The sequence below is a fragment of the Bos javanicus genome, chromosome 4 (assembly GCF_032452875.1).
Source record: "Bos javanicus breed banteng chromosome 4, ARS-OSU_banteng_1.0, whole genome shotgun sequence".
NCBI classification, from domain to species: domain Eukaryota; kingdom Metazoa; phylum Chordata; class Mammalia; order Artiodactyla; family Bovidae; genus Bos; species Bos javanicus.
The window spans coordinates 62,672,775-62,697,906 of NC_083871.1; the positions used below are offsets into that span (position 1 = coordinate 62,672,775).

Sequence of the window (25,132 nt, forward strand, 5' to 3'; positions counted from 1 at the left end):
CAACTTTAGTGTGCAGGAGACTCGGCTGAGGAACCTTAGGAAAGCGGGTCGTGGAGCTCTACTTCCGAGGAATCCTAACTGGGTGGGTGGGTGGGAGGGTCTGTGGAAGAGACCAGGACTTCTGGGTCACCTGCTGGGGCAAGGCGACCTGGAGGAAGGGAGAGACTGCCAGAGCTGGGGAGAGAGATCTGGGGGATCCGCTGGTTGGAGAGGGGATGGGATTTAGGAGCCCTCAAGGACTGAGTAGAACAGCATGGAATAACCTCCTGTCTGTTTCTTTCTCCATTCCTTCTGCCCTCTTCACAGCAGTGAAACGATACAGGCCATGCATGCGGTGGGGAGCAACGAGGGGTACCCCCTCCGCACTTTCTGAGCTGTGGCTGGACAGAGGAGTGTCAGTGGGAGCAGAGCTGGGGCAGGCCTCTGGAACTCCACTGTGCTGGGGTTCGGGACTGAGAACCTGGAGGCTTAGGCAGCAGGCTGCACCTAGGCAGAGGGTCTGATTTGCACTGATCACAGGGACTCCATTTTTGAAAACAAAACAATTACATGCACACTGTGTTTGTGTGTGTGTGTATAGCTAACTGTCAAAGTACATTCAACTTTGGTTTATTATGTGGACATGATTTAGGATTATTTAATTTTCCCCCTTAAATGCATTAATTCAGCATTTGAGTCGGCCTTTGTTTTCAGCTTCTTGCTAAGTACTACTATGGTAGAATTCAGTAAAACATTGTTTCTCCCCTCAGGGAATTGCATTCTATTTTGTTTAAACAAGATTCTAATAACTGGAGAAGAATAATTTTCAATGAAGAAGCAGCTCAAATCCTGTAAGGCTGAAAATTGATGTAATGTGACATATAATCTGGTACGAAATTTCTTTAATCATAAAGTGGAAGGAGTGGCCAGTTTAGTTTCAGAGTATTGGTAATTTGCGTGCTTCCAGCAAAACTTAAGAGCCTTACAGAATTCTCAGCCACAGGATTGCAGTCTTTTGAGTTAGATTACAAAGCAAACCTTCACTCTTTGAACACCATTTTTCTCATAGAATAGTTTTGGAATTTTTGAAAGCTTTTTTTTTTTTATGTTCTGATTTTTAGAATGACAAAAATAACATACGAGTTAAACTGGAAAAATTGGTTATCAACTTTGTGACACTCCCAAAAGACTATACACAGGATTAATAATCACCAGAATATATTTAGAGAAAATCATAATCTTTTCTGTAGGCAAGAAGGCATGAAAAGCTCTTTGGGGATGTTTTAAGAAGTTTTTGTCATTATATGTCTTTATGCTTAAATTATGTGCTCACAAGGCAGTATCTGCTTTACTTACTGAGGTTTTCATTTTCAGATGACATATACATAGAATTTATCTCAATTGAATAAATTAAAGCATAATTCTATACTTTTATATAAAAATAGCTTCTATAAAATACGCTGCCTGTATCAACAGATGAATTGTAGCCTTTTTTTTCTTTTTTCTTAAAATAATAAAAGAAAGATGGAAGGGGAATAAGATACTTTAGGGTAAGGAGGCCTTTGTTGCAGCCCTTCCGTCCTCCACAAGAGGCCACACAGAACAGGGGTCTTAGGTCAGAATTCCTGCTTCCAACTTCCCTTTCTCTGTTTATCCACTTTGTTTCTTGGGCTAGTTTCTAAAGTTCCCTGAGAATCAACTTATTATCTATATGTGTGCTGGATGCTAAGTTGCTCAGTCCTGCCCACTCTCTGCAACCCCATGGGCTGCGACCCCATGGACTGTAGCCCTCCTCTGTCTGTGGGATTTCCCAGCAAGAATACTGGAGTGGGTTGCCATTTCCTCCAGGGGATCTTTACCATCGAACCTGCACCTCGTGAGTCTCCTGCATTGGCAGGTGGATTCTTTACCACTGAGCCACCTGAAGCCCTTATTATTTGTATACCAGGGAAGTGTTGGTACTTAACACGTAGGATGCTTGTGAGGACTTACTATGTTAGTTCAAGTAGAGCACTTAAAAATGCCTGGCAGGTAATAAGAATTCAAATGTTAGCTGCTTTATTACTACTACTGCTACTAATTAACTATTGTTATTGTTAAATTGAAATGAAAACAGAAATTTAAAACATTGGACAGATTATGAATCAACATTGGAAACTGAAAGAGGGTCATTCAAATGCTGAGAAATCCAAGAATTGACTAGTGTTGCAAGGATTGAATTAAAGGAAGGCACCAAAAGGACTTTGTGTCTTCCTTCTGAGAAATTATAGTATTCTGAGGGAGCAGAGAGCGGATGATCTTGAAAAATCATATGTATTACTGCAGAATTGTGAAGGTCAGAGGCTAATTTAAAGGCATAATGTAAAATGCATTTCTGTTAAAGTGCCCAGAATAGTTTGCCCTCTTTTGTCAGAATTACTTAGTATTATTCTAGAAGTTTATTATTATTGTCACATGGGAAGAATAAACTAAAATAGTAAACTTATTAAACAGGAACAAAATTATCTTTTAAAAATATTACTTAAAATGGAGAATTAGAGATGATAAACAACAAAAAAAAAACCCTAAAAGAATCAATTGTATAGCAAAGGAAATACATTACAAATAAATACACTTCAAAAATAAATACATTAACAATATCCAGTGAAGTATAATGAAAACAAAATTTCATATTTATTAGCAGGAGAAAAAGTGTTAAAACTCCCAGGAAAGACTTAATAAGAAATATGAGTTAAGTTTATATTATTAGCTCTACTGATAGGAGTTTTGTCAGGGGCAATTGAAAAGAGAGTTGGAATAATTGAATCTATATGTTTATGGATAATAACATATATGTGCTGTAAACATGTAGATTCTTCCCATATTTATTTATCAATGCTGCTGCTAAGTTGCTTTAGTTGTGTGTCGGACTCTGTGCGACCCCATAGACGGCAGCCCACCAGGCTCCCCCGTCCCTGGGATTCTCCAGGCAAGAACACTGGAGTGGGTTGCCATTGCCTTCTCCAGTGCATGAAAGTGAAAAGTGAAAGTGAAGTCGCTCAGTCCTGTCCGACTCTTAGCGACCCCATGGACTGCAGCCTACCAGGCTCTTCCATCCATGGGATTTTCCAGGCAAGAGTACTGGAGTGGGGTGCCATTGCCTTCTCCGATTTATCAATGATGTCAAAATTATAATCTCTAAGGGATTACCAAAGTATAAGTGTAACAGTTCTTCAGCATGATAAAGGTGGTATTTACATTCTATAACAGAAGAATGATTTATTCAGGACATAATAGTTGAGACATTAATAAAATAAAGCCCAAATTTTATTATGGTGGTATGACATCTTTAAAGGAAGTGGATAGTAGATTGCTCAACAAGAAATCAAAGTTTCAAAAGATCAAAGAACCCTTTACAAACAAATGTCAAATGACAAACCTAGTTAAATATTTGTAGTTTCAATGATCTAGAAAGAGTAACTCTTTGTCTTTTGTAACCATTAGTGTCTTCTAGGTAAAATGAATTTTAAAATTTTAAATAGAAATACCTCTGTAAAAATAAGACAATAAGATCTGAGCTGTTTGTCTTTCATTTCTAAGAGTATTTCATACTTGGTTTCCTTGTAGTTATTTAATCAGAAGCCTACAATAAGATGAATCTTGTGATATAAGAATACTGTTTTCTGGATTCTTTTTAATGTGTTCTTTGTACTTGTATAGAAGGCAAACTATTGATTCTTGTATGAGACTGGTTTTATTACCAGTTTTTCTATTTTCTTTTTCCACCTCTTTTTCTTCCTTCCTGTTTTGTTTTAAATTTGTTTAAAAATATTAAAACTTACTATAAAAATTCAGACATTGCAGCATGTATCGAAGTGATAGTTCCTTTTTTCTATCCCTCTCCAGTCCTGTTCCCTGAAGTTACCATATCTTTATTCTTTTGCCTCTCACCATTAGTTCTATCCTTCTTGCAGTTGAGTTTGTGGAACTTTCCATCCAAACATTTCTTGTATGGTTGTTGGCAAATAATATTAATAGCTCCTCATTTATTTTGTTGAGTGAATGAAAATTATAGCTATATGCTTAATTCTTTTATAATTTAGTCCATTGGTATTTTAAGCAGAGCTCTGGGACTTTTTTTGAAGAGTCCCCATTCTTTATCCGCTCCCTATGAGTTCAGGATCTACAGTTCCCAGACTTTATCATGCTTATCTTTACAATGCTCTTCTGTAAGGTGAAAACACTTTTAATGCTAAAATAATGATTTACGTTTCTTTTTTCTTGCAGCTGCCTTTGCAGCAGTGTTGCACTGGTAAGAACGTTTTTCTCCTATGGTATATTTTAGGCAGATGTTTACAGCCTATCATCCTATTTCATATATATATGAATAATTCCAGTATAAGGATGAATATATATTACATGCAGCACACTAGTATGAAAATGTAGTTTAATTGATAAATCAGAGCCAGAATAATGCAATTTTTAATAAAAAAGAGATATATTATTAATGAGGTTATATTTGAAACTGTTTAACATTAATATAGTGTTCACATTGAGAAGATTAAGTTTTTTAATCTTCTGGATAAGAAGAAATATGAATTTCATAAATCAGACATTTCTGAAATAGTAACCCAATGACATTTATAGTTTAATCTATAATTTTATTGTTTTTGGCTTATAGTATCATTATTCTGGTTCATTCTAATTTTAAAATCTAATTTGAATGTGTTTTCTTATAGAGAGAAATTTTAGTGGAAATATAAGATATATTGAATGGAAGAGCAAATATGGAGACTGTTGTGTTTGAGTTTTATCACAAAATTAAGTGCAAATATGTAGAGTATTAATATTTTATGTTTGCTTTTAGAGTTTCTTTTAAAATTATACTTAGTATAAGTTTCAACACAGTTGCTTTGTTACTGTTTGTTTTACAGGAGTCATATAACACACCTCTTTGAAAATGATCGTCATTTTTCTCACCTCTCAACATTGGAAAGAGAGATGGCTTTTCGCACTGAAATGGTTAGTTTTCATGTACTATTTTATTGTAGTAGTTTAATAATCTAAATATTTTAGGCTTCTTATCATGGAAATTTTCAGATATTTTAAAGCAGAAAGAGTAGACCCAAGTCCCCCTACCCATTCCTCTAGCTTCAACAACTGAAGACACATAGCCATTTTTCTGTCATCTACATTTTCATATACCCATCTCTTTTTAAAGGAAACCTCAGATACCATATCATTTCATCTGTACGTATTTTTCATGTATGTCTCAAAATAAAGGACTTTTTTGTTAACCACAGTATCATTGTCATACTTGAAAATATTGAAGAACAGTTACTTAGTATCATCAAATATCAATCAGTGTTTAAATAGGCTGGGGGAATGGGCATTTACTAACCATAACAACTCCATAAAGAAGAACTTTTGATGTTCTTCTTTATTTGGCTTTTTTCTCTGAGCTACACTTTACACAGGAAAGACAGGAAAATGCTTGATGCTTTCCTTCTATTACAACTTTTCGGAAAAATGAGTTGCTTCCCTAGCATCTTTTAATGGTGACAAGCAGAGTTTTGTCTTTGGGTGTATGTTTACGGCCTGATAGATTTTAACAGATTTCTTAAACTTACCTGTCTTTTGCTGGTGAGAGTCCTTGCAGTTGGCTCTGTGATTCCTTGATTTGGGATTCCCAGATGGCTCAGTGGTAAAGAATCTGCCTGCCAATGCAGGAGACGTAAGAAACATGGGTTTGATCCCTATCCCTTCCCTCTAGGGAAGATCCCCTAGAGTAGGAAATGGCAACCTGCTCCAGTATTCTTGCCTGGAAAATTCAATGGACAGAGGAGCCTGGTGGGCTATATGTAGTCCATGGGGTTGCAAAGAGTTGGAAATGATTGAGTGTGTGTACACACACACAAACATGTACACACACACACACCCTCCTTGATATGACCTCACTAGTATTATGTAGCTTCCTTAACTTTCTGGTACTGGAAGACATTTCCTTTCCAGACCTGGAATCATCCAGTATTCTAAGGAGCCCTGATTCCTTCCAGTAGCAAATGGTATTTAGAGGCCACAATTTTGGTGACAGAGGTACTCATTGCTAGTATTTTATGCTAGATTGGCCATTGTGTCTAGGCCTTTTTAGTAGATAGAATTAGGAAACAATTTTTTAAAAAGAAAAAATAAATTATTTATATTTCTAAATTCAAATTTAGATTAATTACTTTTTTGATATTAAATTTGTATCTCTTCTGTTAGCCTGAGAATCTTGGTTTCACATTACCTATATTTGAGGAATAAAAGTATCAAATATATTGTTAAAAATGATTACTAGAAATAATTTAAAACTTGTTTGTTGTTTTATTTTTGACTTTAATGTATATTCAACTAGGAATGTACAATAAAATTACTATATCTTAAATTTGTTTGAAATCCTTTGCCAACTTAATAATTCTTATATATTTTTTGGATATTTAGGCATATAAACTTTTTTGTTTTAAATTTTAGTTATATAAGATATTTACGTGATTCCAAAATCAAACCTATAAATAAGGTAGGTTGTAGTTTCCTGGGGGGCTGTCATAACAAAGCACTTGTACCTTAGAAGAGCAGAAGTTTATTTTCTCACAGTTCTGGAGGCTAGAAGTCTAAAATCTAGGTGATGGCAGGAACATGTTCTCTCTGAGACTTCATTCTAGCTTCTCATGGTTCTGGCAATCCTTGGCTTGCATTGTAGGTACCATGACTCCAATCTCTGCCTCTGTCTTCATGAAGCATTTCCCCCTATATCTCTGTTTAAATTTCCCTCTTGTTATAAAGATACCAGTTATATTGCATTTGGAGTCAGCCCTTCACATCATGTGGCCAAAGTATTGGAGCTTCAGCTTCAGCATTAATCTTTCCAATGAGTATTCAGGATTGATTTTCTTTAGGATTGACTGGTTTGATCTCCCTGCTGTCCAAGAGACTCTCAAGAGTCTTCTCTAGCACCACAATTCAGAAACATCAGTTCTTCGGTGCTCTGCCTTCTTTATGGTCCAACTCTCACATCATACATGACTACTAGTAAAGCATTTTTTTCCTCAAAATGGGAGTACTACCATGGTCCCTCTCTTCTGTCTTCACAGCTCCAGTTCTGCAGGGTTCTTAACTTATGCTGAGCTGAGAAGAACCCTTTCTAACACTGAAAGAAGCCTTTTCTAACTCTTCAATTAGTGTGGGTTATGCTGCTGCGGCTGCTGCTGCTAAGTCTCTTCAGTCGTGTCCGACTCTATGCGACCCCATAGACGGCAGCCCACCAGGCTCCCCGTCCCTGGGATTCTCCAGGCAAGAACACTGGAGTGGGTTGCCATTGCCTTCTCCAATGCGTGAAAGTGAAACGTGAAAGTGAAGTCTCTCAGTCGTGTCCGACTCTTAGCGACCCCATGGACTGCAGCCCACCAGGGTTTATAGGGGTTTCCTAAATGAGCATGCTCTCTGAGTTATATGACTTTTTAAATGTTAAAGCTATTTTTTAAGCTGTTTTGAGATCAGTTGTTCAATTAAGACAAGGTTATGCTAAAATATGTAAGTTTTTTGCAACCTGAGCATTTATTAGTGACCAGAATCCTGTGAAATTAATTGTAGCTGTTACGTGCGTGATTGCTTTGTTTTTAAAAAACAGTATATTTAAGTTTTATTTTAAGCTAATACGAGGCATAGTAATTATGTACTTTTTATTATAACATGTGCTTGTTTCAGGGACTGTATTATTCCTACTTTAAGACTATTGTGGAAGCACCCTCATTTTTGAATGGAGTATGGATGATTATGAATGATAAACTGACTGAATATCCCCTTGTTATTAATACATTAAAAAGGTTCAATCTTTACCCTGAGGTAAGATACTTTTGCAATTATGATTTTTTTACTTTATAAAGTATTACTTATATTAAATGGTGATTCTAAATCTAAGATCTAGTTCAATATATTAAATTTTATCTTTTTTAAAAAAGTAAATGGATATCTTTTCTTAGAAAGGAATATGAAAAAAATCATGATTAATTTTTGGGGTCTTTAATGATTTTATGGAAATGAGTATTATGATTGCATGGTTTAGAAAATGTGGGAACTAGATTTGGTGTGTTTATAGGTATTACATTACCTTTATGTGTCATTTGCCGAATACTGTTTCTTCCTTACCTGAGATTCTTCATTTAATTGGATGCGCTTTTCCCCTGGTGGGAATGGAAGAAAGGAGCTGAGATAGGAAGGCAGTGCTATCAGTAACTATTTAATGCATCCCTAAGGCATTCTCCAGGACCTACCTGGGTTGACTTCCTGGGTGACATCCCTCTTGGGGCTCTCCTGTTAAGCACGCTCCCCTTGGCCCCTTCATAGCATGCTGATGCTGCCAGAAGGGGTGACTTCCTGGGTGACATCCCTCGTGGGGCTCTCCTGTTAAGCACGCTCCCCTGGCCCCCTCATAGCATGCTGATGCTGCCAGAAGGGGTGCTGCCTGGTGCAGCGGGCCATGGCTGCCTTGGTGCTGAGAGATCTCAGGCTTGGGCTCAGTGTCAGCACTAATCAGGGCTCTTGGTCATTTCCCTTTGAGTGAGAGGAGTCTAACTTCCAGATGAACTGAGTTAGCCTGCTTAATTATGGAGGAGATAGAGACCAATAAATAACCACCAAAGTGCTTATTGAGTACTTTCTGTGCATGTCTGCATTTACTTTTCCAGCAATGGGATCACACAACACTTTTTTTTATAAATACTTTTTGTCTTTTAAGAATATTTAAAACCATCTTCCTAAATCATCTTTTTTCAACAGCATTATTTTTTATGGCAGTAATACAATCTGCCATTGTTTATTTAGTTCATCTTTTATGATAATTTTGGTTGTTTTCAACTTTTAAAATATCCTAAAGCTTCAGTAAACATTCTTGAAGCAAAATCTTTACAAATATCCATGTTTTTTTTTTAAACTCTAAATTTGTGGATGGGGATACACATATACTTATGTTTTTTTAAACTGTAAATTTGTGGATGTGGAACTATTTAGTTCAACAGAATATAGGCTTTAATGATTTTGGTACATGTTGCCAAAATGCTTTTTAGATAGGATTTATTAATGAAAATTACCATGGGCAGTGTTTTTAAAAATGCCTGTTTCTCTGCATCCTTGCTAATTTAATGGCTAAAAAAATTAAGATCATGTGATGTGTTTTGTTCATTGCTATATATTTGTGTATGTACATGTATATTTTCAGTGCTATGTATTAAATGCACTTTCACTTTTAAAAATAATTGCTTATTCATGCCCTTTGTCTATATTTTTATTGACATTTTGTAAGAGCTCATTATATGCAGGAAGTTAATACTATGCTATACGGATACGACATTTTCTCCAGCTTTTTGTTTGCCCTTTAGCTTTGTACAGTATGATGTGAATGTATTTTTTCTTGTCAGAGCTATCATGTCTATGAATCTTTTAGATTTATGTTTTTTATTCATTCATATATGTAAAAAAAACCTTATTCTTAATTGTTATAATTATGTTTTTGAGATTTACAGTTTTAATTTATCTGAAATTTGTTTGAATACTCAGTTTTGTGGCAGGAATCTAACCTTTTATTTTTTCAAAATGGTCTTCTGTGTAACCCAGCACTTGGGTGAGTGGTCCATCTTCTGCCTGCTTCTCTTATTATTTCCAAAATTATTATACACATATGCTTTCAACTACTTTTGGACTTGCTGTTCAGTGTTACCTTAGGTTGAGGTCCTGAGAAATAGGCTTTAAGATGGAGATCTGTACCTGAAGTATATAGGGGAATACCCTTGAGGGCAATATCTGAAGGGGGATGAAGGAATTAGGAGGAGGCAGGCGGAGGAGTTGAGCTGTGATCCGGTCATAGCAGAGGCCTCAGCCAATCTCTGGGGAAGCTCTGGAACTGGGATGACCCTACAGAGTTGTCCTACCTGAAGCAAGGGCCTCTGACCTTTATATTCCCCCCTGTTGACTAGTTATGGCTGCAGTTACCCTTGGGGAGGGTGACCTTTAGTGAATTTACTCTCTACTGCAGAGGATAGCTCCCAGAGAGAAACCCAGCTGAGGGTTGTCAGCCACCACCCCTCCCCACTGCTCAGGGAATGAGTGCCTCAGCCCCGAAGAGAGACCTGTGGCATTCCACTGCCTCTGCCATAGTTACTTTGATCTGTCTGACTATTCTTGTGCCAGCATCACACTATTTTAATTATATAAGTAGCAAATTTTATTATCTGTTAGGACATTTTCTTCAGTTATCTCCGTTTTGTCTTTTCCATATAACACATCTCAGTAGACACTTGAGATCTTGCTTAGCTTTGTTTTATGTTTATGAATTAATTTGAGGAAGAATTCACATCTTGAAAAATTAAATCTGTTCAGGAAGATAGAATATCTTTCTGTTTGTTCAACTCTTGTTTTGTATCCCTTAGTTGAATTTTATAGCTTTTGAAGATTACAGATTTGTATATCTTTTGTTATATTTTATTCTTAGCCCTGGGTGAACACGTGAAGACTGACCAGTGAAGAATCTACATACGGGACTGTAAAGCTTCTTTTACTAGATTTAAAGAGACCCAGATGAGAATTGTACAGGAAGGGAAAATTTGTCAATTATCAAAATGTCTCAAAAATATTCTAGTAAGGAAACTGTTGAGGATACTTTTTTCTTAAAATGTCTCCCTCTCTTTTCCTATTAGGTAATCTTAGCCAGCTGGTACAGGATTTATACCAAAATAATGGATTTGATTGGTATTCAAACCAAGATATGTTGGACAGTTACCAGAGGAGAAGGACTCAGCCCTATTGAAAGCTGTGAAGGCAAGTTTCCATGATATTGTCCTGTTGTCTGTTGCAGTATAATAAATTTACGGCAAACTTAGTGGTTTTTATTATGTTTATGGTTTCTGCTAGTAGGGAATTTGGGCGGGGTATAGAATGGTTGGTTTGTTTCTGCGATGTCAGAGGACTCTGCTAGACTCAAATGGCTGGGAACACTGGAATTAACTTGGAGCTACTTCACTTACATTCTGGCTGCTTGACTGGGGTACCTGCAAGGCTGAGCCCAGCTGAGCCTCACTGGAACACCTACAAGTGCCCTTTTCATGCATCTTGTGCTTCTGTATTAGTATCTCAGGGTAGTTAGGCTTCTCATGTGGTTGCTCAGGGCTCCAAGTTGGATACTGCATGGCCTCTTCCATATGGCTTCTGCCATGGTCTGCTAAAGCAGTCACAAGCCCAGCCAGACTTAAAACCAGGGGCACAGACCCCAGACCTCTACAGGAGGAGTATCCATGAATTTGCAGCCCTGTTTCATAACCACTACAGCTACTTCTCTGGTCTTACCTATGTTTCACATTAGTGTCATGTGTTCATATGGGAGCCAAGGCAACCATTAAATGTATCTGGCAACCATTTTCAAAATAGTCACATTTTAATGTGAATTGTCGGACACATAAAGTAATCTATAGTTAAAGCATTCTTTTTTTTTAATTTTTAAAGGATTGGGAGATCCTGCTTGCTTTTATGTTGCTGTAATTTTTATTTTAAATGGACTAATGATGGCATTGTTCTTCATATATGGCACATATTTAAGGTAAGACTACTCATTTTTAATATGTATGGTTTATACTGTATACTAGAATAGTAAGAACAGTGAGATGATTGACATAGTTCAGTTTTATGACAATGTCATTTCTAATATATCTATTAGTAGATACAAAATTATTTCCCATTTGAACGATTTCATCATTGGCATAGTCAGCCACATTTAAAATAATTTTAAAGGCTTAAGTAGAGGAGGGCGGGGATATTTGATAAATATTAAATATTTGTGGGCTTTTGTACATAAGCAGTATATATTGGTTACATAAAATATTGGGAACATAAGGGAAAGGACCATTTATTGTCAAATGGTGTTAGTGACTATTCTGCTAATTTTAAATAGAAATATAGTCTATACAGATATTTAGTAACTGACTTCATTTACTTCATAGTTGAGCAACATTTCTAAAACTAAAAGATTAACATATTTTCTGAGTTTTGTGTTTCTATTTCTCCTTTTTTTGACCCTTCCTTCTACTACTTGTTTGAATTATTTTAGCTTCAGAGTATCTTTAGAATTTTCTTTTTTGACTTCTTCCTGATTCGTTGAGGTCCAGGAGTATAGCGTATGTATGTAATTTTCAGTTTGGGTTAATGCATGTGAATCTGCTATTATCCTGTTGTTTTCTTTGCTTTGAAAGTGTGGCATTTACAGTTTAATACCTCAAAGATCTCTTGCATCCTAGCTCAGTATCTGAGTATATACCAGTTGCTTGATAATATTTGTCAAATGAGGAAGCTATTAGAAGATCAACTTAAAATATATTTGCATAAAGATTTAAGATACTTTGATGCTAATATTTCTGACTTTGCTCTAAGTAAGTTCTTTGAATTATGTAATTAGGGGAGACTGAAATGAAAATTCTTGATTAAAAGATGATGTGAAAAATTTTGTTTTTGAAACAAGATACACAGAACTAACTTAACAGAAGTATCTGGTAAGCAGGAGAGGAGGCTGACTTTTGAAGGAAAGCAAAGCCAGGGTGCTTTGTCTCATGAGGAGCCAAAGTTAGATGAGTTTGGAGGGAATCTATTCATTTTGCTGAGTAGTACCCAGCTGTCTTTATTGCATTTGGGAAATCAGACTTTAAAAGAAGTTAAAACATGGAACATGACATTCTTGCTAAATTGCTAACCTATAGTTATACTGTTTTTTTAATTGAAAGAAGAATTTCTAAACACTAAAAGTAAGCATGCTGTATCATTTTCTTATAATGCTTACGATGACAATTATTTCAAAGGTTGAAGACACAATATCTGCTGCAGAGAATGTGAGGCTTTGGTTTTGGCTGAGGGATTCTTGGTGCTTTGGGCCCTGGCCAGAGATTTTTCAGTCTGCAGAGAGCAGTGTTCTCCCTCCATGTTCATTTGTTCAGTCTGCACCTGGAGTGCATACTAAGTGGTCTCTTTTTGAGACCGCATGTTTGGGTTCTGAGAGCATGTTGGTGGGGTGAGGTTGGAGATGGCAGCAGTGGTGGGCGTGTGTCAGTACGAGATAGACAGCAAGGATAAAGTGCTTTCAGTTCTGGAGGCAGGAGAAATTTGTTCTGTTTGGAGCAGTTGATCTAGCTCTGTCTTGGAGGATCAGAGCATTTTGGATAGGTGGAGTCGAAAAGAACCCTGGGGAGAAGCAAAGGTGGACATTTTGGGATAGGGAGGGGGTAGAAAGAAGATCAGTTTTCCTGGGATACAAATGACTGAGGAGGCATTGTGGAAGATCAGATTGGAGCAAAGAGTTGGGCTGGTTGATGAATGAGCTTAATGCCAGACTGGTTGGAAACCTCTTCCAAAGCAAGTGAAGGAAATCAGAAATGTGACCAATAGAGGGACAAGATTCAAAGCTGAGCTATGAACTCATGTGACCTTTGACAGTCACCTCACCCCAGAGTCAGCCAGTGACCGCTTCAGTAGTCTGTCAAACAGGAGGGCGTTACCTCGTAGGGGATTTTAAGATCAGTTTAGTGAGTTGGGACCAGCAATTCCTACTTACGTGAAAAAAAAAATGAATAATAGGAATATGAATATATTGTATATTCATATATATATGTGGTATATATGGTATTTTATAAAGTATGGTATGTGTTATTATTCATATTTGTTATTCATATATATTCAAATATGAATAATAACATGTACCATACTTTATAAAATAGGTGTTATTTAGAGAAACTTCTGTTTGTTGCTTATTGTATATATGTATATACATGTATGTGTGCTGAGTTGTGGTGTAAAGTCTTATTTCTTACTGTTGTTTTAGGCTAAAAAAAAAATATCTGTAGACCACTCACTGGTTGGGGCAGCAGGAGGGAGTGACTTTACCTTAAGGGGATTTGGGTCTTTCCCAATAGCTATCTCTGGTTCTTCTCCCAGCTCTGAGCGCCGCGTCCTGTTTCAGCTGCACCCATTTTACTGCTCTGAGCCCAGCCGGCCCCCTTGGTGTTGTCTGACTCTTGTACCTGGTGGCCGACCCTCTGGAGCTATGCTTGGGTAAAGAGACCACACTGGTGTCACACATTTTCATTTCCCTGCATAATCTCTGTAGTCCTGTCCAAACACATCCTAATGTCTAGACTCTTCCTAGCCTCACCATCCCCAGATGAGCACCGTGGAGTCACTTCTGTTCTCTTGGCAGTTGTACTGCACCCTGGGGGCCCAGGTGTGTAAATTATACTCCAGCAGGGACCTGGGTTTATATTACGGTGAATCAAGTCTTCCATCACTTTTTCTATCATTTTTTTTTCCTTCCGTTTTTAAATGTTCTTGACATGAATATTTTTAGAAGTCTCAGATTACTAGGTAGTTCTTACTGTTTTCTTCCCTGGTTGTTAGGTTTGCCATCCTTCTAATTTTATAAAGTGGGATAAAGCTGCAGACTTCTTAACATGTGGGTTAAGAATAAAGAGGAGGATGTCTTCAGTTGAATTTAGAATCTGTTTATAAAAACTATGTTTCTATTGAGAAATGAAAGTTGAAATTTCTTGAGCAGATTAGAATTTTATAGGCAAATTGAGTATGATGTTTTTAAATCCAGAAGTGTCTTAAAATAATACCTGTGTTAAGTTTTCTGAAGTCAAGTAAGCCAGTTCATTTCAGCAGAAATGGAAGTGGAAGGGAAAACAAAACATACACAAACAATGAAATGGGGCTGGGCTGCCAAGCTCTGACTTGAGGAGATGAAGTAAGACATTTTTGCAAACACGACCTATTCATAATATACCTTTTTGTCTGGAATTCTCAGTGTTTTAGTATTTCTTCAAAACACCTATTGTTAGTTATTTTCTACAAGCTGTGTTGTTAAGTCATAGTTACAGTTATGTATTTCATAAGATAATCTGATATTTCTCAGCTGCAGACTAACAGTTTCTGGGGGCCAGTTTCTCAAGACCCCTCATGTCTCCGTTCTGCAGGGAGGTTGGAACATGTGAGAGTAGTTAACAGGCAGTTAGGAAAGTCCTCATTGCTTCTTGGGGAAATTCATTCATTCCTGAGAGATGGAATTCTCTTATTGATAAATGCCAAAAGCTTTTCTTGTTGGACCTGAAGGGCAGATGTCATGCAAGTAATATTAATCCTTTTCTTCTTTGTTGTTTGATTTTAGTATTATTCTGGAAATTGAGATTGTTAAGTAAGAATAGATTGGATGGTACATATAACTATTTATTCACCCTGAAGTTATGGTTTGCTGGTAAATGTTTAACAGCCAGCTCTCTGGAAAAAAAATACATATTAAACAAATTTATTATAAATTTTATTGATATAAAAGATGTATACAAATAATAAGAGAGTTTCTAAACAGGATTTCTTTTTTCTTTTTTCTAAATAGCTCACCAGAAATACTCTGACTAGTTCAAATAAAAGAGGGGGATGAAGAGGTATTGTGGAATTAGGGAACAGGAAACCAACTATTTGGGCCTCATAAAAACTGAAACTGGGAATTTGAAAGGCCTTTTACCCAAGGAGGCCTAGCCTCTCCATATCATCTCACTCTCCTTTTCACTCCTGCTGGACTTGTCTGTCTCTATTACTTCTCTGATAGAGGTGTCTGTCTGGGTGTGTGTGTGTCTGTCTGGGTGTGTGTATGTGTGCTCCAGAAGTACATCTGTTTTCACAAGTTTGTTGGCTTTAATCATTTTGCCTTCCTTTGAAATTTAGAGGAATTCAAAACAAACCTTGAATGTTTCTATTAGTGGAAAACTAATATAGGACAGAATTAGTCCTGAAAGAGGGATGTCCCTTAGAAGATGTGTTTTTATTTTAGGGCTCATCCCCCTGTTGGTTTTATAGAGTTCGAAGGAGTTATTCTTTATTTGTCACTATCCTTCAGTCTGTCTGTTTTTCGATTCCTTCCCTTCTGCCAAGGAACATCTCTTCATTTTCCTTTCAGAGGACAAAATGGAAACAAGATTTTTTGATTGGACTACTGCTTGGGTGTCCCTGTCATCCCCAGTCTAAGCTGTGAAACTCCTATTGCTTCCTCTACTGCAATCTGGTCGCACCAGTGGTGAGAATGTGGTCCCATCCACCTGTACCACCAGCCCCTTCTATGGACATTATCTGGCAGCCAGGCCAAGCCATTCTTTTATCTGGTTTTAGTCTAAGGATGGTAAAATAATGACATGAAGCCATTCAAGGTTTTCACAGAGAAATGCGATGCCCAGCACTTTTGTGCTTAGTTTTTTCTTTCGTCTCTCACTGATGATTATGGCTGCCACCATCTTTAGAGTTTCTGTAGAGAGGTACAGAAACTGTAGCTGAAGGATGGATAAAAATCCTTTCCCCACAGTTAATAAGACAAGAAATAGAATCATTACAGCACCTAATTTTGAGTAAGATTTTTAGATCATGTTATAGAATCTTTGAGTCCTTTTCTATTCAGTGTTCTCCAGGGTGCCCAGAAAATACCTCTTCTTGGTTTTGAGGCTCCTTCAGCATTTGGCTTTCCATTCTAGATTAAGCATCATCTGAGTAGATCTGTAGAAAACAGTGTTGTTGCTGCTGCTGCTGCTACGTTGCTTTAGTAGTGTCCGACTCGGTGCAACCCCATAGACGGCAGCCCACCAGGCTCCCCCGTCCCTGGGACTCTCCAGGCAAGAACACTGGAGTGGGTTGCCATTTCCTTCTCCAGTGCATGAAAGTGAAAAGTGAAAGTGAAGTCGCTCAGTTGTGTCCGACTCTTCGCGACCCCATGGACTGCAGCCTACCAGGCTCCTCGGTCCATGGGATTTTCCAGGCAAGAGTACTGGAGTGGGTGCCATCGCCTTCTCCGAGAAAACAGTGAGCAGTGAGTAAAGTTGACTCTGAGTCCACCTGTGCTGCCTGTTACCTCTCCAGACCCTGCTGTCTCCCTGGGCTTTTGTTTGTTGTTCTCCATGGAAAATACTTTTACTGAACTTTTCTTTTAGGGCTTTATAAGAAACAGTTATATGAAACCCCTTATTTTATGTTTCATGCATCTCTGTGATTATCTACTATAGTATAGTACCCACTATCCTCGCTTAAAAAATAATACAATGTAGTATTTTATTTCCTTTGGTGATGAATAAGAATGTCTGTTTTCATGTTACCTGGAAAATTTTTATGATTGTTTTACTTATAGTTCTTTCTCCAGAGAAAATCAGCAAGTTCCCAAATAAGTTTATTCAGCTTTTTTTTTTATCCTATTCTACAGCTGGGTATGAGACTTACTAGAGTGATTTTAAAGTTAATTGTCATTTTCTGTGTTGGCTTTTGTGATGAAATGAAGCACCAGTCCGTTGCCCTGTCTGTCCCCATCGCCCATCTGTTTCTTTGTCCAGAGAAATGACTTTCAGACAGTGGTCCATATTTATGTTGTTAAGACCAAATAAATATTGCGCACTGCTTAGTCGAGTGCTGTGCTCTGTGCTTGGCCCACTAAGTCGTGTCTGACTCTTTGTGACCCCGTGGAACGCAGCCTGCCAGGATCTTCTGTCCATGGAATTTTCCAGGCAAGAATACTGCACTGGGATGCCATTTCCTCCTCCAGAGGATCTTCCCAACCCAGGGATCAAACCTGCATCTCTTGTGTCTCTTACATTGGCAGGCAGATTCTTTACTGCTGTCCCTCCTGGGAAGCCCTGAGTCTAGTAGGGTAAATAATTGTTTATGTGGAAACATTTTTTTTCTTGTAGTTAAGAGTCATCTATTATTTTGTTTTCCTTCACTTTTTGTATACCAATTAATTATAAACCACAAGTAAACTGTAAAATAATTTATATGTTGCCAAATATATAAAATTCACCATTTCAGTTTTCCCACTCCTAAACCTTGGGGCCTCTCTCCTGGAACCCTATGTCTTTTGGTTCCACACTATACTGGTCACTAGTTTGACTGGTTTTAGAAAAGTTCATTTGGGTTTTTCCTTAAAAACCTGAATAAACTTTTTGGCCAACTCAGTACTTTAGTTTTCTTCAGACTTTATTCCACTGTCTTCTAAGATTCACTATGGCTTTTCAAAAGTTAGGTGCTGTTCTGCCATCAATTCCTTTTGTACCTGGTTCATTTTTTCTCTGGCAGCTTTTGGATTCTTTTTTCCATGTCTTAAGTAAAGGTCATGATGTAGTAGATTTTGTTTCATTCTTTATATCAGATATGCTAAAGGCTTTGTTCCTCTGTACATGTGCATTCTTCTGGGGGAAACTTTTCTATATTATTTCTTTGATGACTTTCTCTCCTCCATTGTCTCTCTTTTCCTCAAAATCCTATTGTTTGGATAGGGGACTCTTGGATTGAAATATAATTTTCTGTTTTTTTTTTCCCCTCTCTTATTTTACCTGTTATGTTTTACTGTAGTTTCTATGAAATTTCCAGCTCTTCTAAAGAGTTTTGAGCTTCAAGTTTTATTTTGTTTTTTGCATTGTCTCTCACCTGCAGATCCTCCTTCAATTTGTATTGTGAGAAAAGCCTGGCCATTCTTTTGTAGACCGTAGCTACTCATCAGAAGATGCCTTTCTTTCACATGAGGAACCAACCAGTCACAGAGGGCAAAGAAAATCCTCTTTTGGTTTTGTGTTCTTCTGTTGTCTTCTTTGGCCATTGGAGACTCATAGTGGCTTCCTTGATACTAGAATTTTTTTTTTTTTTAACTACTTTATTTCTAAATAAGTTCCAGACACTTTGAGGACCTGTAAGATTAGTCTGTATGTCAGACCTCCCTTTTAATTTTGCTTAATGCCCTCCTTTCTTCCCCTGTAGCTCAGCTGGTAAACAATTCGCCTGCAATGTGGGAGACCTGGACTCAATCCCTGGGTTGGGAAGATCCCCCAGAGAAGGGAACGGCTACCCACTCCAGTGTCCTGACCTGGAGAATTACATGGACTGTATAGTCCATGGGGTCACAAAGAGTTGGATACAACTGAGCGACTTTCACTTTCTGTCCTGAAGTGAATAGTCACAGTTAATATAACCAATTTTCATACATGTCTTTCTCATGACCCAACCCAAGTCACCTATGAACTGACACAGGGGTTTTTTTTTTTTTTTTTTTTTCTTTTTAGGCTCTGTGGCAGAACTAAGTTTTTGTATCAAGATTTTACTTCTCCCTAGCCCTTCACCTGTTCTAAGGAAAAGTTGAATTTCTTATCCTTTATGCTAATTTTGCTTTCATTATTTTACTTGACTTTTTTGTTCTTCATTAATAAATCAGCATTTACTGTTTACACAGGCTGGATTTTTGGTTAAAAACATGTCTTAAATAGGCTGTGAATTGTATCAGCTCAAACTTTTCCAGCTCCATGTTTTTTTGTTTTTGTTTTCTTTTCAAATGTTCTATTAGCTTGGTGGGCTAGCACATCTTTAATCATTTGGTATAACAGTTGTATATGAATATTTAAAAGATAAGTATTTCTCTTCAGCATGCATAAATTGATGAAAGTTATTAGTTGAAAATATTGGAGTCTTTTCTACAAACTCTGCCTCCTCTTGTGTCATTATCTCAGCAAATGACACTAACCACACTGTTTGTTGCCCAAGTCTGAGCCTGAGAAGATATCCATGACTGTCCCCTTTTGCTACCTCTGATGTCCTAGTAGTCACAAAATCCCATTGGTTTCTTTCTTCAGAATATCTCTGGCATCCCTGTACTTCTTTCTTTGTCCCTCAGCATTCTGTCTCCCTGGGATAGTCCGACATTCTCTCTCTCTCTCTCTCTCTGGGACCCCCAGCATCACTCTTACTAGGATACCGTGGTTTTCTCTCGTAGGCATCTCTCTTCCTAGAATCTCTTCTTCTGCCATCAGTGCTGTTCCCCACCAGGCTATTTTACTCACTGCAGTCATTATGATTTCATTTGAGGGACTGTAACAATACAGTGCAACTGGAGCACAGGTTTTAGGGTGGAAGGAAGAATAGTGAAAGGGATCTGGAGGTATATACACAGCCAGATCCCATGCAGCATCCTAGACATGTTTAGGTGTTTGAATTTCCTCCGGAGAACAATGGAATGCCAGTGAAGGATTGAGTGGGTAGTTCATGTTATTGTATTCATTTATTTGTAACGATGGCATAATGCAGAGAATATTGTAGGAGGAGTGAACATGGACGCACAGCCTAATGAAGCTGTGCGGGAAGGCATTGCAGTTGTCCATGGGGAAGGGGGTGGTGGCCTGAGCTAGTTTAGTGGGGGTGGGATGGAGAGAAGTGGACGGTCTCCAAGGTATTTGGGAGGCATAGTTCATGAGGATTTGTGATTGACAGGTTTTTAAAATTTTGTTTTATAATTTTAGGACAGCACAGGTTTGCACATTGGTATAATTTTCTCCAGTGGTGCTCAGCAGAGGGTTAAGAAACTCGGTGTACCTTTGAGGTAGGAGAAAGCTGTGAATATTGGGAATGAGCTGGAGTGTTGGGAGATGACAGCTCTGAGGAGAGCATGTGAGAGAAATGAGCTCTGATGAGCAGGGTTTAATGAAGATGACAGTAGAGGAGGCTGCTGGCCTCATCTCTGGGCCTAGAACCATGTAGGAGCCTGACAGAGTGACTGTCCCAGCAGAGTGAGGTTTCAAGGCAGGAGGGGAAGGAAGCATCTGGGTAAAGGCTGAGCTGATGGGGAGGAAATTGTGCATCATGGAGTGGAGGTCCCAGTACCAATGACAGGAAATGTATGTTTAACCACAAGGTTCCCCAAAATGAATGCCAGCAGTGTTCTGATTGAAGACTTTTCATGTTTTCACTTACTCTAAAGATACCTTTTGAATCTCTGCCTTAGGAGAGGCTCAGTATTTGGCACTATAACCGTTGCAGTGATGTATCAAGAAGTTCACAGTCTTGCAAATAAAACTCTTTTTCTTGGTCCTAGCAGAGAGTTAAATTAAAAGCATTGATTATTTGCTTATAACAGACTGGCAGGACCACGCTGAGAACTTTTCTCAGCCCTCCTGATTCTCATTCTCTTTCTCACCTTTTACTTTCTCTTTTCTTAATGTTCAAAGTATCCCTGCCCCTAAGAGAAGGTTTCCCTGGTGGATCAGTGGTAAAGAATCCGCCTGCCAAACAGTAGTTGCGGGTTCCATCCCTGGACCAGGAGGATCCCCTGGAGGAGGAAATGGCAACCCACTCCTGTATTCTTGCCTGGAGAATTCCATGGACAGAGGAGCCCTGCGGGCTACCGTCCGTGGGGTTGCAAAGAGTTGTGCACGACTTAGGGACTAAACAATTAAGAAGTTCAAGGAAGGATGCTCAGCTCTCAGTCAGGTCTGGTGGTCTAGCAGGTGCTGAGGCTTACATCTCATTAAATTCGCAACTTGAAATCCTCTCGATTGATTTGTTTCTAAATTACTCTTTCATATTCTTTTTCTTAAGCATTTACACAAGGGTAATTTAATATCAGGCTTCCCTGGTAGCTCAGCGGTAAAGAATATGCCTGCAATGCAAGAGATATGGATTTGATCTCTGGGTCGGGAAGATCCCCTGGAGAAGGAAATGGGAACCCACTCTAGTAGTCTGGCCTGGCAAACCCCATGGACAGAGGAGCCTGGCAGGCTGCAGTCCACAGGGTTGGAAAAGAGTTGGACACCGCTTAGTGACTAAACAACAACAATGATTACTTTTGTTTCTGTGTTTATTTTGAACTTTGCATGTTTCATAATTCTTTGGTATATAGAGGTAAAAACTGCAATGATTAACAGAGCCTACCAAAATGTGATGAGTGGTTTAAATCCACTTTACAGAAAGATTTGGGAAAGAAGAAAATTACAAGATTATTAAACATTAGAATTGATAAGTATTTTTAAGATTTTTTATATTCTTATCCCCTTATTTTATATCTAAGGAAATTAAGGTCCAAAAGGTTAATTGGGATGTATGAGTAACTGTGGCAAATGTTTACCAAGCTTAGAATGCTTTAAAATTTGCACAATAGGAACTTTCATATTTTCTGACAGTTGGTGGTAATATTGCAGAAGAAACTTTTTTTTTAACCACTAGGGAATGCTGAAATATCAACTAATCAACTGTAATGGAAAAAAATTAATTTTAAATATTTAAAAAATTAAAAAATAATTTTAAATATTGCTAAATCTTTTCTGTTTAGCAAAATAAAATGACTTATGTGATAGTCTTTAAACACCAGAGGGTAGGAAGTTAAACGCTGAGCACACTGTTTTGGATTTATTGCAAGTCATATCATTTCCTAATGGTTGGAACATAGAACATTCCTTGTAGATAAGCAAGGTTTTTTCTCTGCTCTTGGCTATGCAGAGCCTCAATATACCAGAAAATCTGCCTCTCTGCCTGGTTAAGCAAAACTGTCTGTAATCAAAAGATGCTGCACTATAATCTTATTATAGGAGAACACTGTATAATTTTGAGATGGGGAAGACCTTCACAGACAAGCCAGGAAATGCAGAAGGAAAGAAGAAAAAATACCGATATTTTACTATAAAATTAGCTACATAAAGTTAAATTTTTTATTGTAGAATAAACCATAAGTTATACCAAAAGATTTTGTCACATATATAACAGTAAAAAATTTATATCTCTAATCTTTAAATAGGGAAACAGAAGCCAATAGAAAAACAGATAAGAATGTGAACAGAACAATTCACAGACGAGTAAATGAAGAAAGCAAAATGAAACAACCCACTGACATAGTGCTTTGTACAAATAGGCAGGAAGAACAAATCAAAATAACAGTGAGAAAAAATCTCCAGCCTTTCTATGGGCAAAATGTAAAAGGGTCTGGGCACATTGGGTCCTGTGTTATAGTGAATCAACCCCTCACACACTGGTGAGGGTGTGGACTGGAGTGGGTCTTCTGGAAAGTCCGCATTCTTTGACTCGACAGTCTCACAGGTCTATTTGATAGAAGTAAAAACACTATTTTTTACATGTGCAAAGATGTTCTTTTATCATTTAAAAAATTATAACAAGGAACTGAAAAACATCTGTATGACCAATAACAGGGAAAGGGGGGAACAAATTGCAAAGTGTTTGTACTGTGCAATGTGTGACATCTGTGGAAAAGAATGCTTTGGGTTAAATTAGGAATAACAGATTAATTAGGAAAGGAACATTTTGGAGGGATGTTAATAGTATAATAACATTAAAATATGTGTTTGTATGGTTATAGAGAAGGATTTGGAAGGATGGACGCACAACAAATGTTATTGATTATCTTTAGTGAATAGGATTGGAGGAGGGTTGCTGGCAGGAAACCATTTTTTAAAAATATGTAGCTCTATGGCTTTTTGTCTTGTTAGAATATGTTCTAATTGTTAAAATATATTTGTCTCTTTAATACCTAATATTTAAGCATCTAATTATTTAAATCCATAACTCATTCTTTTTCTTAAACGTTTTCTTTTCAGTGGTGCTTCATTGCCGCACACAGGCTCTCTCTAGTTGCAGCGAGCAGGGCTACTCTAGTTGCAAAGGGCTCCAGGGTGTGCACATTTCAGTAGTTGCAGGGCACAGGCTCAATTGCCTGTGGCATGTGGAATCTTCCTAGGTTAGGGATCAAACCCACATCCCCTGCATTGGCAGGCAGATTCTTAACCACTGGGCCATCAGGGAAGTCCCCATAATACATTCTTAAGCTTCCTAAAATCTCATCACTTACATTGAGCCTAGAGTTTGCCTGTTTGCTGGTCTTTTGAAGTAGCCATGCTATGCCTCTTGAGGAGAGAACCCCAACTTCCAACCCCTGTCCTATACCCTTTCTAGCTCCTTTATCTGCCTTTCTTATTTCTGTAATCCATCACTTCAATACTGTCTGGCCAGCATGCTGTTTCTTTGCCCCTTTATATTTCATTTGTGCTGGTCCAAGTTAATGACCAGTGGAGAAAGATCACACAGCCTTACTGTTAGTGTCTCTGTGACAATTTGTGATCTTGAACTTCTATTGATCCCTTAAAGAGGGCTCTACAGCCCTTCTGTTTTCCCTCCTTACCTCTCTCCTAAGTGCAAGTGGTATTTCAGATACCTCCTCCTCCACTTTCCTCAGACCTTTAGCACTGCTCCCTGTTCTCTTGAGCAGCAAGTGGCTCTGTGCCCTAACTCTATGGGGAAAATAGCAACTCTGTAAACTCCTTGCCACTAAACATGTAGACTCCACTTCCCTCTTGAGCCAAGGCTGACTGTCCCTATGTGCTGGGGATCCCAGCCCTTCCTGTTTGCTTCTGGGGATGTTGGGGAGGGTGTATGTTCTCAGTACATGAATTATCCCTGCCATCTCATGTATCTCCTCTGTGTTTCCTCATTCCTACACCCTGAAGAATAAACATAATGGCCTAGAATACCTGTGTCTGATTCTTTGTTGCTTTTCTGTGATATACACATATTTTTGGGTGGATAGAAGGAAGGAAGGATATCTGGGTAAAATTACAAGAAAGCAGCATGAGCTAAAGAGAACTCAAAGACCTCAAGAGTAGAGATGAAAGAAATGATGAAACAGATCTGAAAACAGCCTTCCTTTCCCTTGCTCAGATGCTTTTGGTCACGGTCAGAGTAGAATGGGGACGTAATTCACCCTTACTGAGCAAATGAAGCTTTAACTGTTGGGACTGTCAAACTACACCATTGTGGTTTCTTAGCTAGAGATATAAGCCAGATTCTTATATTTTGATGTTTGTGTTGTGTTTCCCAATTTTCTGAAAATAAACAAATGATAAAACTTAATCTGTAAACGAGTGTTTCACAAGCATGTATAAAGGTAGCTTGGAGATGGGATTTGGGAAGTACTGAATTAGTTAAATCTTTAACGTGCTAACACACTTTGTGAATTTCCAGGAGCAGGAGGCAGTATGGAGATTCCAGCTTTCTGATCATAAAGCACTTTTCTGTACTAGCTTCCATCCTCTCTCCTGAATGTGTATTATATGCAAAGAAAAATAGTTGGTACTAAAGAAGTTTAAAAAGTGAAAAAAGAAAGATCAGGTTGCATGGTGCACAGTAACATGACGAATAAGAATTTTTTATTCCTTGTCAGTTTCTGTTTTTCTGTACATTTTGAGCATGGAGAATGTTTTTTTAAAAAAAACTTTTTTTTTTTTAAACTAATGATACATTAGAGGAAATAAGCTGTTTT

At 37.9% G+C, this 25,132-nt stretch overlaps 1 protein-coding gene across 3 annotated transcripts in view; it reads left to right on the forward strand.

The window, feature by feature from the left end:
- DPY19L1 (dpy-19 like C-mannosyltransferase 1) overlaps nt 1–25,132 on the forward strand; it is a 94,030-nt gene that overhangs the window by 13,716 nt on the left and 55,182 nt on the right. For all 3 annotated transcript variants that reach the window (XM_061414159.1, XM_061414160.1, XM_061414161.1), the window contains exons 2-6: nt 4,246–4,270; nt 4,893–4,980; nt 7,705–7,842; nt 10,689–10,809; nt 11,491–11,584. In XM_061414159.1, coding sequence (XP_061270143.1) covers nt 4,246–4,270; nt 4,893–4,980; nt 7,705–7,842; nt 10,689–10,809; nt 11,491–11,584 — 466 coding nt within the window. The remainder of the gene's footprint in view (nt 1–4,245; nt 4,271–4,892; nt 4,981–7,704; nt 7,843–10,688; nt 10,810–11,490; nt 11,585–25,132) is intronic.